The sequence below is a fragment of the Canis lupus genome, chromosome X (genome assembly GCF_048164855.1).
Source record: "Canis lupus baileyi chromosome X, mCanLup2.hap1, whole genome shotgun sequence".
Lineage (NCBI taxonomy): Eukaryota > Metazoa > Chordata > Mammalia > Carnivora > Canidae > Canis > Canis lupus.
Genome location: NC_132876.1, coordinates 7,297,455 through 7,314,050, shown reverse-complemented (window position 1 = coordinate 7,314,050; position 16,596 = coordinate 7,297,455). Strand labels below are relative to the sequence as shown.

The 16,596-nt window shown below is 36.0% G+C and overlaps 1 protein-coding gene across 15 annotated transcripts in view; it reads left to right on the top strand.

Annotated features, from left to right (window-relative positions):
• Window positions 1-16,190, top strand: part of FMR1 (fragile X messenger ribonucleoprotein 1) — a 37,489-nt gene extending 21,299 nt beyond the window's left edge. For 2 of the 15 annotated variants that reach the window (XM_072817203.1, XM_072817205.1), the window contains 8 exons: window positions 2,755-2,864; window positions 3,616-3,750; window positions 4,265-4,327; window positions 6,662-6,748; window positions 9,248-9,443; window positions 10,994-11,176; window positions 11,648-11,730; window positions 14,219-14,532. In XM_072817203.1, the coding sequence (XP_072673304.1) occupies window positions 2,755-2,864; window positions 3,616-3,750; window positions 4,265-4,327; window positions 6,662-6,748; window positions 9,248-9,443; window positions 10,994-11,176; window positions 11,648-11,730; window positions 14,219-14,380 (1,019 nt within the window). In that variant the 3' untranslated portion in view covers window positions 14,381-14,532. Of the gene's footprint in view, window positions 1-2,754; window positions 2,865-3,615; window positions 3,751-4,264; window positions 4,328-6,661; window positions 6,749-9,247; window positions 9,444-10,164; window positions 10,498-10,993; window positions 11,177-11,647; window positions 11,731-13,925; window positions 14,057-14,218 lie in introns of those variants that run through there. The other 13 variants (XM_072817200.1, XM_072817199.1, XM_072817195.1 and 10 more) reach the window with 13 other exon arrangements.
• Window positions 16,191-16,596: the final 406 nt, after the last annotated feature.

Sequence of the window (16,596 nt, the reverse complement as noted above, 5' to 3'; positions counted from 1 at the left end):
TATCAAAACAAGTTGCAGTTTTTATCAAGAATATTACCTATGTCTTTAATTTATACATAAGATTGTGACATACTGCCTATACATTTTTTTATTTTCTGAACTTGATATCACACAACTGATTATAAAAAGTAGCACACACCCTTTGGAAGATTTGAAGAATGAGAAAATATGGCCTTCCTGTGCATTTTTGTTCCCATAGTTTCTGTCCTGCTTAACCTGCTTTTATTTTTTATCAGCATAGAATTAATCAGCATCTTCCTCTGCCATTAAAAACACTTGGAATAATATTTTTCTCTTGAAGAAAATTAGTTCAAGGATAAAGACTAGTGAAATGAATGCAGGATTATTCATTCAGCTGTGTTCTACAGACAGCTAAAGAATGCAATGTTATTGAGATAACTTGGACACAGTTGTGTGTATAGCACTGTTCTGATTACTTCAGAGTAAGCAGGGTTTTAAATGATAATTATTTTCTTTTTTATTTATAGTTTGTCAAGCAATTGCATACATTTTATAGTTAGAAAAGTTATTTTAAATTTAGAAATTCTTATAAAATATAGTCAGAAGACAGGTTTTTTTTTTTTTCAGTAATTACCAAACAGAAACTTAGGTGTCAGATTCACTAAAGTTCATTTGGGAGAAGGCATGATGCCTCTAGGGGAACGTTCTTGGGTGTTGGAGTTGAAGTTGAATTTAGATTTCGGTCTCTAATTCACTTTTTGGTAGCTATTTGACCTTGTAATTGATTCTGCCCCCTTGAATCTTATTTTTCTTACCTCTAAAAAAATGTGAATAATAGTGTCCACCTTACAGAGTTGCTGTGATAACTAAACAGATTGTAGATAGAAAGGTATAGATAGATAGATGTACATTGCCTAAGCTCTGGATGTAGTAGGGGACCCTGTTAATGTTACTTCTCTTTTCTCCTCCTGATTCAGAACAATTCCAGTTTAGTAGAGCAGAATTGTAGTAAGCTGTCAGTTGAAACTTGAAAATAATCGTGTGGAGTAGAATTACATCATCTGCTATTAAAAATAGGTTCTACCTGTGGTCATACCTGAAGAGAAGAGGGTCCCAGCAGTGATCTTTCACCAGAAAGCCTGCTGAAGTACAATCAGCCTGGGTTTTGTTTTGTTTCTAGTGAGTAAAATAAAACAGTTCTGTTTTAGAGATTGTCTACTATGACACTGGCAGTGTTGAGTTTTTTGAGAAAGCATTTTTATATAATAGATTTGGCAAGGCAAATCTTTAGGGAGAGGTCTAATTAGTATTACATGAGTTTTCTTTGAGTCCCACAATATGATTTGTGTTCTCTTTTATTTTCACAAACTCTCTAGTACTGACACAGATTTGTCATTCTTTTCTAAAAATTTGCTTGTTTTTCATCCACTTTGACAGTGAATTGGTTTAATTATTCAGTTAACTATAGTTAACATGTTATACCTAGGATAGTTGAGATATTAGCAACATGTGCCAAGTTCATTTTTCTTTTTCCTAACTCATTTAGACCTTTATTAAAATCACATTTATTCAAAAAATGTAAGTATCATAGATTAAAAACAAACTGTGGGACAACTCCATGTAACTTCTCTCTTCCCCCACCTCTTTTCCTTTGAAGACAAGAGGAGCAGAAACAATTGACAAAAGGACCTCCCTATATTGGGAGTCCTGATTTAGTATCAGTTCTGTTCCCTGACCGCCAACCAGTCAAAGGAGATTATAGGGGTGAGGCTGCCAGACATGGTAAGAGTGCCGAGGTTATGCTGATTAGAAGAATCACAAGATCTTGTCATGAGGCTTTCCCTGAGTTCTTCTGTAGGATAGACTTGAAGCAAATTTTGGCTTCCAATTTTTTCCCTATCCTTGCCTTAGACGAGATGGTGGAACAAGCACATGATGAGTTTGGCTGGTATAGGGTGCTTTAGGTACCTTGAGAGGGCTCCTGGAAGCCAATGTGATTCACATGTAGATTTCTAGAACCAATAGTTCTTTTTTTGTTTGTAGAGTCTTGGTTTACACTAATGCATGATGATGGCTATGAAAGTGGTCATTTCCCAGTTAAGGATATGATTCAATTTTATAAAATGAGGGAAACAATGCCTGTTGATTAGCAGTATTCAAAGTCTTTGGAGTTAGAACAGATGGTATTGAATAATACTTAATCTTGAACTGGTTATAAGTTTTTTCATTGTGGTTTTGAGTTCTCTTAAAGTGTGATTTCTTAATCTTTTATTCTGTGACTGTGACTAGAGATTAAGAAGTCATACTTGACCTTTTAATATACTGATACAAGCTAAGAGTGATACACAGGAGTAGTATTATATTTAACACATTGGCCTGAAAAATGTGCCTTTCTTTTAGTGTATGTTTAGCTGCTTAATTCCTTTTCAACTTAGAGTATCTTTTATAAATGTGACATATAAGATTCTAAAAATATTTACCATAGGCAAAGAAGCAGATTTAAATCAGATACAGACAGAACTAAAATTGTTGAATGAATAAACGAATGAATATATTTTCTGTTATCTGTCATTTCCCCTCATTCCTTTTACAGAACTTTGCAGAGTGATACAAACCACACAGTGACAACCTAGTAAAACAGAAAGCCAGGTTAACTCTGTCTTTATGAAAAGAGTTTCTGTTTGGGTTTTGAAATCTTACAGTTTTATGTGATAGTTTACAGTGGGGTGTGCTTACTGGTTTGAGATAACATGTTTTTAAAACCAAACATGAATTATTCATTTCTTAACTTAGGCAAGGTAATAGGAAAGAATGGAAAACTGATTCAGGAAATTGTGGACAAGTCAGGAGTTGTGAGGGTGAGAATTGAAGCTGAAAATGAGAAAAGTGTTCCACAAGAAGAGGTATGTTATAGTCATGTGTTTCTGATTTGTCTGATAAAAGTTTCATATTGTTTTATTCAACATGTTAATTTAGAGCCCTCTACTGTGCACATGCTGGGAATGTGAAAATTCTGACCATTAGTCATGCCAAACGTTGTTATAGCTGGAAAGTGACTTGGGACTAGTCACTTGAACACCTTTAAATCTTCTTTCTCAATCTTTAAAATGGATGTACATAAATTAAAAAAAAAGTATAAGGCATTTTTCAAATATTGTTTAATATTGCTGACAGATCAAGTTGGGACACTAGTTAGGTTTTCTGCCTTTTGTTCTCTGTCCTTTTCAGTTTGTGTGTGTATGTGTGTTTATTTTGTGGTTGCTTTCAATTTTTATCTGGGCATAATGTCTCTTCCCAGTCTTTAAATTGTATAATCTCCACTTTTATCTTCATGAATATATGCTTTTTGGTAGCAGCTTGTAAAGTATTTGTGTGGGTTGGGGGAGGTAAGGGTGTGCTCTTCTATACAGCAATACCGTTTAAAAATAAAATCCCCCTAAATTGCCATGTTTTTCACATATTGACTAGTCTTTTGTGCAAGGTTCTTTTAGCTTTTGGGGGTTTTACTGCATAATATTTGCATTCTGTAATTCCATGTGCCAAAAATGTTTATAGTAATTTATATTCTTAAAATATGATCATTGATACAAAAATGGAGCTAAATAAAGTCTTTTAAATTGGTCCTTTTTTCTCTGTTTTGTGTTTTTTACCAAGGAAATTATGCCACCAAATTCCCTACCTTCCAGTAACTCAAGGGTTGGACCTACTCCCTCAGAAGAAAAAAAACATATAGATATAAAGGAAAACAGCACTCATTTTTCTCAACCTAACAGTACAAAAGTCCAGAGGGTAAGAAATATTTGTCACTCTGAATTATACTATAAGTAATTTCTTTGACCCAGATGTCACAGTTGGTGTTTTGGGTGTTTTCTCTGATTAGGCTTATAGGCTACTCATTTTTTTGGTGTTTTTTTTTTTTGAAATCTAATTGCCAGCTTATGAAAGATTACAAACCAAAGTGATACCTACTTCTCAGTTTACTCACAGTGACAAATATGATGCTATAAACCTAAAATATGGGGTTACAATTAATGATCACATTTTTTCTTTTGAGGGTGGTCTTTCATTTTTACATGCTGTATCTTTTAAATTTTGCAGGTTGTGGTAGCTCAAAATGTACCTTCTGTTAGATACATTAGTTACTACTTAGAGCCATATTTTAGAAAGTGGTTTTCAATATTTGAACTAACCTAACTGTTTAGAAATGGGTTTAGAAGTCCTACAGTGAAAGTCCTGCGTTCAGGCTTCTGTGTATCATTTGTTATAGTTAATGACATCACTTGCATTCCTTATACTGCTTTAGGTGTTAGTGGTTTCATCAATTGTAGCAGGGGAATCCCAGAAACCTGAACTCAAGGCTTGGCAGGTAGGAAAACATTCCTTGAAAAATAATTTTAATTTTATATTTTAATGTTTATTCCCCTTGTTAAGAAAGACCATCAGGGTTGGGGGATGGTGGAAGAGTGTTTTGGGGTATGTTCATCCATTGCCCTGGGGAAAAAGCTCAAGTTCCTTCCTGTTGGCTTATCAGGCCTTTCTTTGATGTTCACCTGTCCTATGTCATCTCTTATCACTCCGCCCTCCTTTACCCTCCAGAGCAGCTTGAACCATACTGAAGTCCTTAGAGTTCTCTGAACACTATTATCTCTGTGTACATATGTTTCCTCCATCGGAGTGCCTTTTACCCTCCAACTTGCCATCTTGCTTGGACCTTGCTCCTTGTGCAGCTTTCTTTGTGTACTTGCCACAGGTCCCCTCCCCCTGGCTGGTTCGAGGGCCTTGTCCCCTTCTGTGTTCCAGTGTGCTCATCCCTCTTGGTAGCACTTACTACATACACTTTCACTTGTTAATCTCTTTGGCCACATCATTAGTTATTTGGGGGCAGGACCCACTCTGTGGCCCATGAGAACTATTTATGGGAAAAAATGTTATGGTTCACCAGAGATGAAAAGCAAAACCTACCATTTTATAAAGAGAAATACAACCACAAGTGGATTGGATATTCCTCTCTGCCGGGCAGCTCAGTTCTTATCCTAGTCAAGGAATCCCTTTGTCCTGGTGTCCATATTGAAGGCCCCCCTTTGTGCTCTTGGCCCTTTTTCATTTTACTATTCTGGTCCCCTAGTGCTCAAATTAGAATAGCACTTGGGTACCACAACAGTTTGGATGTGGGGAAAGAGAATATGTTTTAAAATTATTTGCTCCAGAGTGATCAGACTAAATCTGGGACTTAGGGCTTTAAAGTTTATTTTAGACATACATGATCTAGAGGGAAGAGTGTAGCATTTCATCATATGACATTTTGGAAAGTAATAAGGTTTAACTGCTTTGTAACAACATTAGTTGGGGGAAAAATAGTTAAAAAGTGTTTTTGAGAAACGGAGGTCTGATTCATAAGCCTGATTATTTCCACAGTACATATATTATTCGATGCAAAAAAAAATCTGTATGAAGCCCATGGGTTTTCAGTGGTACCTAACTCTTCAGGTGATCATTGCGCTAGGAAGCAGTGCCTTGCCTACCAGATACAGGTCATTTGACAAACATTATTTCTTCATTGTTCAGTTTTGTTCCCCATCAACAGCCATGTTCATGTGGAAAGGTGGGGGGAACCTGTTCAGCCCCATAATGCATTTAAGATGCTGTTTCCTGAATGCAGGCAAGCAAAAGCAGCCCAACAGTAGCCACACCTATCAAATGATTGCTCTTTCTAATTTAAAGGGGTGATACTTTCTAAAGACACAGCTTCTTGGTTTTTCTTTTTTTTTTTTTTTTTTTCTTCTTGGTTTTTCACACTTAAAAACTTTGCCTAGAAAATTTTATCCTCATCAAAGCTGTATGGTTTTCTATAGTCACATGTGAATATAAGTAACCATGTACATTTCTTCGGTCGCAAAATATTGACGTCTTCTCCACTTCAGATGTCATCATTGCTAGCTATCTGCACGATACCTAGGCTTCCCTAGAACTTCTGACAAGAAATTTTTTTTTCTCCTTTGTATTCATGGGCTAGAAGTATAAATTTTTCAGTATATTCCTTTCTGAAAATCTACATTAAAGTAGTGTCATGGGGAAAAGATCAAACTTCCCTTATGATTCAGCCTTCTATAATTTTTAGAGTACATTACTGAAATTTATTGAAATGCTAAATTTTGTGCTCATGGACCTGCCTCTTTACCCCATTCCCCCGCACAGATTAATTAGTGCATTTTAATTTATCCTAATTCTTTTTGTGTTTTGTTTTTACTCTCTTGACTTGGTTAGCAAAATGGATTTAGTTTTTATTTCTGTGCCCTAGTATTTAACTTTGAATTTCTCTTTAAAGAATTTGATCTAGATTCAGCCTGTAGTGTATGAATTAAAGTACTTTAAAGTATTTGTTTTGTTTATGCATCTCATGTCAGAGCTTGTATAATTTTGAATTACATAATTTGTGATTTTGCCAACATTTAATAGTAGCATTTAAAACATAACAATATGGTACACTCATGGGGTTGCTGTATTGATCTGTCGTTATTCACAGTAGATGTGTAAAATCTGCCAACTACTTTTGTTTCCATGTATTGAGTTATATTTTCAACAAACCTTTGTATACCTTCTGTTTGTCAGGCCCTGTGTTAGGGATTTAGTCACTATTTGCATTTTTGTCAAATAATCCATTATTGATGTTATAGGATCGTTGTTGCCATTTATTTTTCAGGGTATGGTACCATTTGTTTTTGTGGGAACAAAGGACAGCATTGCTAATGCCACTGTTCTTCTGGATTATCACCTGAACTATTTAAAGGTGAGAACAAGAAGAACTTTAACTTCTAATCCTTTTGTACTAAAATATAAAAACTCCACAGTCAGGCAGTCTTTCAGCAGTGAAGGTTCATTCTAGCCTGTACGTTACAATGAATGACCTGTAAAAGGTAATAGAGAAAATACTTTGTTTTGCTTATTATATTCCTTCTGAAAACACAAGTCCATTTTCTATCATTACAAATTAAAGGACCAATATCCCAGTTCTTAGTAAATTCCCCTATTTCCCATTATTCTATTGTTAAACCCTTACACTCAATTTAGGCACTCCTGTACATAGCCTTTTCATTCAGTTGATCCTTTCTAGCCTTTGTGAGTTTTTTCCAGGCCAAATTTTGTGTCTGTTAACACTTGCCTTTGTTTGTCCCTTTTATGTCATATATCAAGGAAATCTCAGTGTTTCATGAAGTCGTCTGTTTAAATGTTTACCCTTTGTATTTTTCTCTATACTCTGTTATACAAAATATAAACAACTTATGTCTTTTAGATGCTCGTTTTAGTTAGTGTTTGTACAGTTAGGCCTTCTCTAGATTGCAAACTGGAAATCAGGAACTAGGAAGCTACAAGATATAGTGGAAGGAGCACTGGATTGGCAGTCCAGTGACTTGCTTCTAGTCTGTCTTCTATCATGGACTAGTTTATGTGACTTTAGGCAAGTCACTTCTGCCTATATTGGATGCTTTTCTAAGATTTCCTGTGGCCAAAATGTTCTATAATTCAATGAAATGAGATCTTACCCATGTCACTTTTATAATTTCTTCTTTTTATATCTGTATGCATCAAAATTACAAGTGATTGGTACTAAATAGTATTTAAAAATAATCCAGCTTTCTATTTTATGTATGATCTTATCTTAATAAGAATATTTTTGCTGATTTCTTGAAAGAAATAAACAATTTTGATTTGGATGCAAATAAGGGGAACAAAAGTGCAATAGTTAGGCTTCACTCATCTTATGGTGGTCACGTAATAATTGAAAATGGGAAGGTTTCATCCAGCAAGGTTTGCATGGGTAGGATACCCCATTGGTTTGCTTTTTATTTTTGTTTTAAGGTGTGTTTTATTTGTAATCTGTTGTATGTGGTTTTTTTTATATTCTTAGCTTAAATAATTATGATGACCTGGAGAGTTAGGGTTGCATTATAATCAATCCCTTGTTCTTTTGACTAATGTTCTTTTTAAGATCCCTTTATTTATTCTTCACAATTGAATCTTTTTTGGTTATCAGCAGTTGTCCTGTTGCTATTCTTTCCATCACTAGATCTTCCCTTGATTGGGCCTGGCATCTCTCACCAAAAGGTGACTGCTTTGCCCCATTGGGATAACCTGGACTACCATTCTGTTTTGCAAGATACACCCATTCCATGAGCTATAACTATACTCTAGGAGTAAGCTACTCACTCAGTCTCTCCTTTGCTCAAGTCCTTTGTAAAACAGAAAATTTGGTTCAGAGCACAGATTAAACCTATCTGCCCTTTCTTTGCCAGAAGCATCCACAACCAGGATTTTAAGAACTTAGCTTAACAGGGGCTTATCCAGTGACTGTCCATGTAGGCAGTCCCTATGATGGCCACTGCTTTCCTCAGACACCCAGTACTATTAAGAGTTATGGATCCAGTTCCCTATAGCCAGTAAAGGAGATGTTTTTTGGGTAGATTGCAAGGACAAGGGTTAGAATTGAAGCTTCATCTGAATTTGACAGAACCCAGCATATCAGAAGCACTGTGTGTAAGGGTCTGTCAGTGGAGCCCAGGTGTATATTTTGATCAACATTAATACTGTTTTGTTGTACTTGTTCTAGCACAGTTGTAGTCTTTAAGAGCTTTCAAGGCTTGATGTTAAGTCTAACTTTTTTGGTCAGCTCTTAAATAGTCATATCCCCCTCCCCTACCATATAAGGAATAGGAGCATTTTCAGTTTGCTGAAAATAATTTTTCCTTAACTGTGTGATCATATCCAAAGACCTACCATAATATATGTTCCTTGAAAGCGGAAGATGGCCCAAACGCAGTGCTTCATAAATTAAGATAAGAACTGGCAAATATATTTCAGTTAAGATTATTTACAGTGTGTGATTTTTAAGGTTAGCTGGTTAAACCTTAAATGTCATTTACCTGTATTTTAGAGTTGCTTTATTCAACATCCTATCATCAAGAAGTCCCCAAACTAGCATATCTGTGCCTTAACAGATTCTATTGGATAATAGTACCAAATCAACTTTAAATTCTATACAGTAGAATTCTAATGCTGAGTATTTTTGTTATATCTCTAATTATGGACATCGATAATCTGTTATCTATAGTAATTTTTCTTTTTAAGGAGACCATTCAATTTCCTGATAATTCTGTGTAACAGTGTTTACTATAAATTTAGAACTGAAATTGAAATATTTCCAGTATATTTTTATCTGATGAAAAGGAGAAAGGTATTATTAAGTAAAATGTCAAATTATTTTTACTGTTATCTTGTATATTTTAAATAGGAAGTAGACCAGTTGCGTTTGGAGAGATTACAAATTGATGAGCAGTTGCGACAGATTGGAGCTAGTTCTAGACCACCACCAAATCGTACAGATAAGGAAAAAGGCTATGTGACTGATGATGGTCAAGGAATGGGTCGAGGTAGTAGACCTTACAGAAATAGGGGGCACGGCAGACGCGGTCCTGGATATACTTCAGGTACAAACTAAGCATTTTACTCAGTAACTTTATCTGTTCCTAGACTTAATAGCTGCTAATCTCTAATATTCATTAGAACCCCATTATAACGGTTTCTCACTACATGGTTTCCGATTCACAGTGGGTCAAATTGTGTTGCAAGAGACATATAGAGTTAAAACATGATAATAACACACAGAGTTTACAGGGCAGGTGTGAGTTCTGTCCACGTTCTGACTGGGGATAAATCTGCTTAAGCCCTTGTGTGTTGATGACTTTCTTAAGGCCTTTCCTGATTTTATTACTGTATAGCCAAAATTTTTTTCATTTGTGTACTGTGGCTCATTTTTTTGTCAGGCATGTGCTGGTCATACTTGCTGGATGGACTGTGTAAATCAGGGCTCTGCATCCTATGGCTCATAAGGTGATTTTGAGTGTCATGGCCAAAGTCAGCCCCAGGCACAGTCAAGAAGTAGGCAAAGCTTCTCTTTGCCTTCCCAGCTTTTCTGTCAGTGCTTCTTTCTTCTCTCCCAGTACCTTCCATTGAACACTGTCCCCACCTGCCAGTTCCTACTGTCTTTCTTGCTCAACTGTGTATCTACTATGTAACTTGCTAATGATGGTATAAGGTATAATCCATCTCACAAATATTTGCATTTCAAAAAGGAACTCTTTAAGATGGAAAAGCCTTCAAGATCCACAGGAAAGAAGCTATAATGGTGAAGCTATAATTGGTCATTAGCTCCAACAGAGGAAGAGAGAGAGGTAGTAGAGTTGATATTCTGGAGTGGGGGAGAGAGACACCTACTCCTAAGGCCAACCTTGAACCTAACCCCTAACCCCTCTCCCAACAGTCTGTTCTTTTTGCTGTTGAAGTCCCACCTCACCATAGAGCTCTATTCCCCCACTCCCATCCCCCTATATCATTAACCCACCCCCCTATGCATAATGAGTTTATCTTAATAATTCCTTTATTAATGATAAATTATTTCAGTGGGAGTGGGAGGGAAGGTTGTGGACCAAGCATCAGGCAAGCCTATCCCCTTTCAGCTAAATTCAATCCCTCATCCCACGAAAGACCCTTCGCTGACACAGTTGCCATGGTGGCCTTTGCCACCCTCTCAGAGGTGACCAAAATGTATGCATTCCCCTCTGTCCCTGGGCCAAACCTTGTTAAAAGGAACTCTCTTTATAGAGGTTTTGTTTATCAAGGTATTGCATTTAACTGTTGTAGACAACTTTTCCTCCAGAGAGCGCAGATGTTTAAAGGAGCACAGCTGTTTAATGATGTGGCATACTCAGGTTTGAACTTAGATGGCTAATAAAATACCTTTTATTTTTTTTTAACGAGAACCAAAAACATTTAAAATCAAAATTACCTCAAATATTGTGAAACCCTTCATTTTGAATTTAAGATAATTTGTTTTACAAAATGGAAGGTGATAATACTCTTTGGGCTTGTAAAATTGGGAAGAATATTGGATTGCCCCTGAAACGTCTCTGGAAGCTTCTGTTAACCTAACTTTTTTTTTTAAGTCGGACAACGGTATATAACTTTTAACTCTTGATAGGAACTAATTCTGAAGCATCAAATGCTTCTGAAACAGAATCTGACCACAGAGACGAACTCAGTGATTGGTCATTAGCTCCAACAGAGGAAGAGAGGGAGAACTTTCTGCGCAGAGGAGACGGACGGCGACGTGGTGGTGGAGGAAGAGGACAGGGAGGAAGAGGACGTGGAGGCGGCTTCAAAGGTACAGAGGTGTTCTTTTCTAATAATAAAAGGTGAATTTTAACAACTGTCTGAAGTCCTGTGAAAGATCGTGGTGATTCAAGGACGTATTACTAAAACCCTCTTTTCCTGTTATATACTGGTCACCAGAGGAAAGGCTCAGCAGTAATCAACAGAACATTAGCCTTTCCATGGTATGTGTAGAATACACAAATAAACACTGATGACTAGTTCAGCTTCTTTGGGGATTCTATGCATAACCTGTGATCATTAGCTCAGGCTGACTGTAACATAATTGATGCAGAATTGTAATGCCTATTTTCTCCTGCTTGGTACCATGCTAGATTTCTGAGCATTATGTACCTGGAATCACTAGATTGTTGATTATATTTTAGATTCTGTGCTCTAAATAAGTTGAGAATGTGGGAATAAAGAACTTCCAGTAAGCACGTCAGAATCAGTAACTGTTGAATGTCTTAAAAATGACCTATAGGAAATGACGATCACTCCCGAACAGATAATCGCCCGCGTAATCCAAGAGAGGCTAAAGGAAGAACAGCTGATGGATCCCTCCAGGTAAACCTGTGTGCCACTTTTCATCTAAATTATTTGAATTACTGTAGTTTGAGACTTACAAGTTTATTTTAATTTTTAAACATATTCAAAAGTTGTAAAATTGGTATATGTGAAAGATTTTCAACATTACATTGTGGGCAATCCTAGTTTTTCATGACAAGTATACAAAGATTTCCCTAGAGAATATGCGGTCTTAAGCATTTGTGAAGACTTTGACAGCTCATCAGGACTTAGTTCCAAGTTGGTGGTTCTCCCCGAATTCCCTGAAGAAAAGGGACATCCTGGAATATACTGAGAGAGAGAGACCTCAGTAAACCCTGTTGATCCCTCTTCCCCTTAGTTGCAGAGATAGGGTGATCTCTTTGAGTGGAAAGTAAGGAAAAGAAGGTGTCTATCTCATAGGTAATATGAGAGGGCTGATGATGCTCTCAGCTAGTACATGCTGAATCAGCCAGCTGTTTGTTTATAACCAGTCTCTATTCTGGGAATCCCATTTCAGTTGGTTATGACCTATGCTGACCCCATTGTTAAATAATTTTAAAATTACCCCTGGGGGATGTCGGACACCGTTGCTAAGTGGTTTGTGTGTGTTGTGTTATCTCATTTAATCTTTCAGCAGCCCCTGAGGTAAGTAGTTTTATTTTTCTATTCTTTAGGTGAGTAAACTGAAGCTTTTAGAAAGATTCAGTCCTTTGTCTGTGGTCACATAGTGAGCATACATATAGTAGAGTGATATTTGAGCCCTGGTGTCTGATTCCCAGAACCCATAGTCTCCTCTGCTCCTTTAACTCTCAGTTCTTAGTCTAAGTAGTTAGGGTTCCTTACTGACTACAGATTGGTTTGGGACCAACACCAACATTAGTGGGATGCTTTTTAAGAGCAGAAACTTCATGACAGAATATTCCTTAGGAGTCATAGCAATTGTAAGTAAGTGTTAACTATTGGCAAGTTCCCAAGGAATAGAAAAGACCTTAGATTGAGATAAAGAGATGATGAAATGATGTACATATGTGTGCTTTACAAAGATGTAAGGCATTTATCTGTTGGCCTTGTAATTCCCCACTTAAAGTGTGTCCCATGAATTTGGCAATCTGGTCATATTGGTTAAAAGGATGCGTGTTCATAATTATATTTATAATTAAAACAGGACATCAAATAAAAAGGTTGTATTTTCTGTGTAGGAGAATAGATCCAAGTTAGAGCACTAAATCCTTGACAGCCAAACATTTAAAACATACACTGACCTCTCTCTCTCTCTCTCTCTCTCTCTCTCTCTCTCTTTGTGTCTCTCATGAATAAATAAATAAAATCTTTTAAAAAAAAACATACACTGAGGGATGCCTGGGTGGCTCAGTGGTTGAGCCTCTGCCTTTGGCTCAGGGCGTGATCCTGGGATCTAGTCCCACATTGGGTTCCCTGCAGGGAGCCTCCTTCTCCCTCTGCCTATGCCTCTGCCTCTGCGTCTCGTGTATAAGTAAATAAAAATCCTTAAAATAAATAAACACACTGAGACACCCAACATGTGAACACACTTTGAAATTACAGCAAACCATTTTGAGATATATGTAGCATTTGTACTGGAAGCAGATCAATATTTGTAGTTGTTTTAAGCCCACTGGTCAATATTATCTTCCTTTTATACAGCATCTGGAATTGTTAGCAGTGTTTTAAGTGTTCCATGTTGGCACTTATAAGTGTTCCATGTTGGCACTTATATTCCAAGATTTATAGGATACTTTTATTTTCTGAATTGCATTCATCTTTACACATGTCTTGGGATTCTACTCCTTCCACATATTAGTATTGTCAAATTTCCCTATACCATCATATTCTTCAGACAGAGCTCAAGTTGTATTATCATCTGACTTCCCTTGCCCAAAATACAAGCTATAAGAAAGCAATGCTCAAATTTTTCTCGTGTAAGACAGTGGGAGCCTCAGTATAGAGAAAGTTAATCATACCTATGGTAGACAATTCAGGTGTTAACTAAAGGCTAGTTACATAACAAGTTAGTTGACTTCTTATTCTGGTAAAGGTGGAATAGGAAGGCAATGATTTGGGCCCTGCCCCCTTGGGTTTCATAGTCTTTAAAGAATAATCCATTCTTTTGAACTCTGGTATTACATAGGTATATATTATCTCATAATTAGTAATAGTAATTCATTAACTATTTCTCATTATTTTATTCTGCTTAGAAGAAGACACGGTAGGATTGTGAGTTTTTAATCTAACTTTGGACGCAATGAGATGACCAGTGTGTTCCGGTTAAAGAAGAGAAGAGTGTTTTAAAATCATAAACTAAATAAAAAATCCTACCTGACCTTAATTTCTTGTACCTGACCTTAATTTCTTATACTACTTCTATCCTCACTCCCATTTCCCCTTTTAACATGTGGAACTTACACTTCAGGCTTAAATTTCTTATCAGGCCAATTACAGATTACAATAGGATATGGTCTGTGTATATAACAACTATAACTTGTTTTAGATCAGAGTTGACTGCAATAATGAAAGGAGTGTCCACACTAAAACATTACAGAATACCTCCAGTGAAGGTAATCGGCTGCGCACGGGTAAAGATCGTAACCAGAAGAAGGAGAAGCCAGACAACGTGGATGGTCAGCAACCACTTGTGAACGGAGTACCCTAAACTGCATAATTCTGAAGTTATATTTCCTAAACCATTTCCATAACTCTTATTCCATATTAGAAAACTTTGTTAGGCCAAAGACAAATAGTAGGCAAGATGGCACAGGGCATGAAATGAACACAAATTCTGTTTAGGAAATTTATTTTTTTGGTATTGGCCATAAGCAACAATTTTCAAATTTGCACAAAAAGACGTTGAAATTTTGAAACATTGCTTTTAAGTAATACTTTAGCATTTCAGGGCAGGATTTTAGTTTGGTTTATTTTTTAAAGTACTGAGCAGTGATTTTTTGTTGTTGTTGTTGATTTGGACCATTTTCCTGCATCGGGTGATAACTCGCCGGTACATTTCAGTTTTTCTGAATAAATAGCATTTTTGGTAATCATATTACACTTCCGTTTTCAATCTCCTATAGAAGTCCATGAAAATACTATGTCATTTCATGTCCTGTGTCAGTTTATGTTTGGTCCACTTTTCCAGTATTTTAGTGGACCCTGAGATGTGTGTGATGTGACGTTTGTCATTTTCATTAGCAAAAAAAAAAAAAGTTGTATGATCTGTGCCTTTTTTATATCTTGGCAGGTAGGAATATTATATTTGGATGCAGAGTTCAGGGAAGATAAGTTGGAAACACTAAATGTTAAAGATGTAGCAAACCCTGTCAAACATTAGTACTTTATAGAAGAATGCATGCTTTCCATATTTTTTTCCTTACAGAAACATCAGGTTAGGCAGTATAAAGAATAGAACTTGTTTTTGTTTTCGTTTTGTTGCACTGAAGTTTGACAAATAGTGTTATTGAGAGGGATGTGTAATTTTTTTGTATAGACAGGAGAAGAAATAACTATCTTTTCATTTGAGAGAGGCTAAAATGTTTTCAGCTAGGAACAAATCTTCCTGGTCGAAAGTTAGTAGGATATGCCTGCTCTTTGGCCTGATGACCAATTTTAACTTAGAGCCTTTTTTATTTTGTCCTCCCCAAGTTTTGTGAAGTTTTTCATATTTTAATTTCAAGGTTATTTGGGGGAGATAGGAAGGTCATTTTCATGTGTGCATAATAATCCTGTGAAGTACAGGTACTTTGTCTAAGAAACATTGGAAGCAGGTTAAATGTTTTGTAAGCTTTGAAATGTTAGGTCTAATGTATAAGTGGGATTGGAAAGCAGACTAGAATTGGTTAACAAATACTTCTTTCCTTTAGTTTTTTTTTTTCTTTTGTTTTTTGATGTGTTGGGTTTTGGTTCTGTTTTTGAGTCTTTTTTATGAATGAAATTTACTGAGGAAAAATATGTGAAGGACCTTCACTCTTAAGATGTTATATTTTTCTTAAAAAATAACTCCAAGTAGGGGTACCACTGAATCTGTACAGAGCCGTGCAAACCGAAGTTCTGCCTCTGATGTATTTTGTGAGTTTGTTTCTTTGAATTTTCATTTTACAGTTACTTTTCCTTGCATACAAATAAGCATATAAAAATGGCAACAAACTGCACATGATTTCAAGAATATTAAAAAGTCTTTTAAAAGTATTGCCAAACATTAATGTTGATTTTTAGTTATTTATTCTGGGAATGTATAGTATTTGAAAACAGAAATTGGTACCTTGCACACATCATCTGTAAGCTGTTTGGTTTAAAATACTGTAGATAATTAACCAAGGTAGAATGACCTTGTAATGTAACTGCTCTTGGGCAATATTCTCTGTACATATTAGCGACAACAGATTGGATTTTATGTTGACATTTGTTTGGTTATAGTGCAATATATTTTGTATGCAAGCAGTTTCAATAAAGTTTGATCTTCCTCTGCTAAATTGATGTTGATGCAATCCTTACAAATGATTGCTTTTAAAATTTTAAGATAGGCAAAGAAATCTATAGGAAGTGTTCTGTTACAAAATGTAACTGTTACCACTGGAAGTTTCACATGTCATAGGAAGTTAGCTGTTATCTACCAACTTTCAAGAACTTGATCTTGTTTAATAAGGTGGAAAAAAATCAACAAAATGGTACAAAAGCACATTGTGCCATTACAATATGCACTAAGTCTCTTTTTTTACAAAGGCTGAATTCAGCAAGGCGCTAACTTGCTTAAATGTGAATTACTAACTTCTAAAACTGTAATTTGATTCACATGTTTTCAAATGGAGTTGGAGTTGATTCGTATTACAATATTTGTGTGCTAAACGTGTATGTTTTTCAGTTCTAAGTCATGATGTT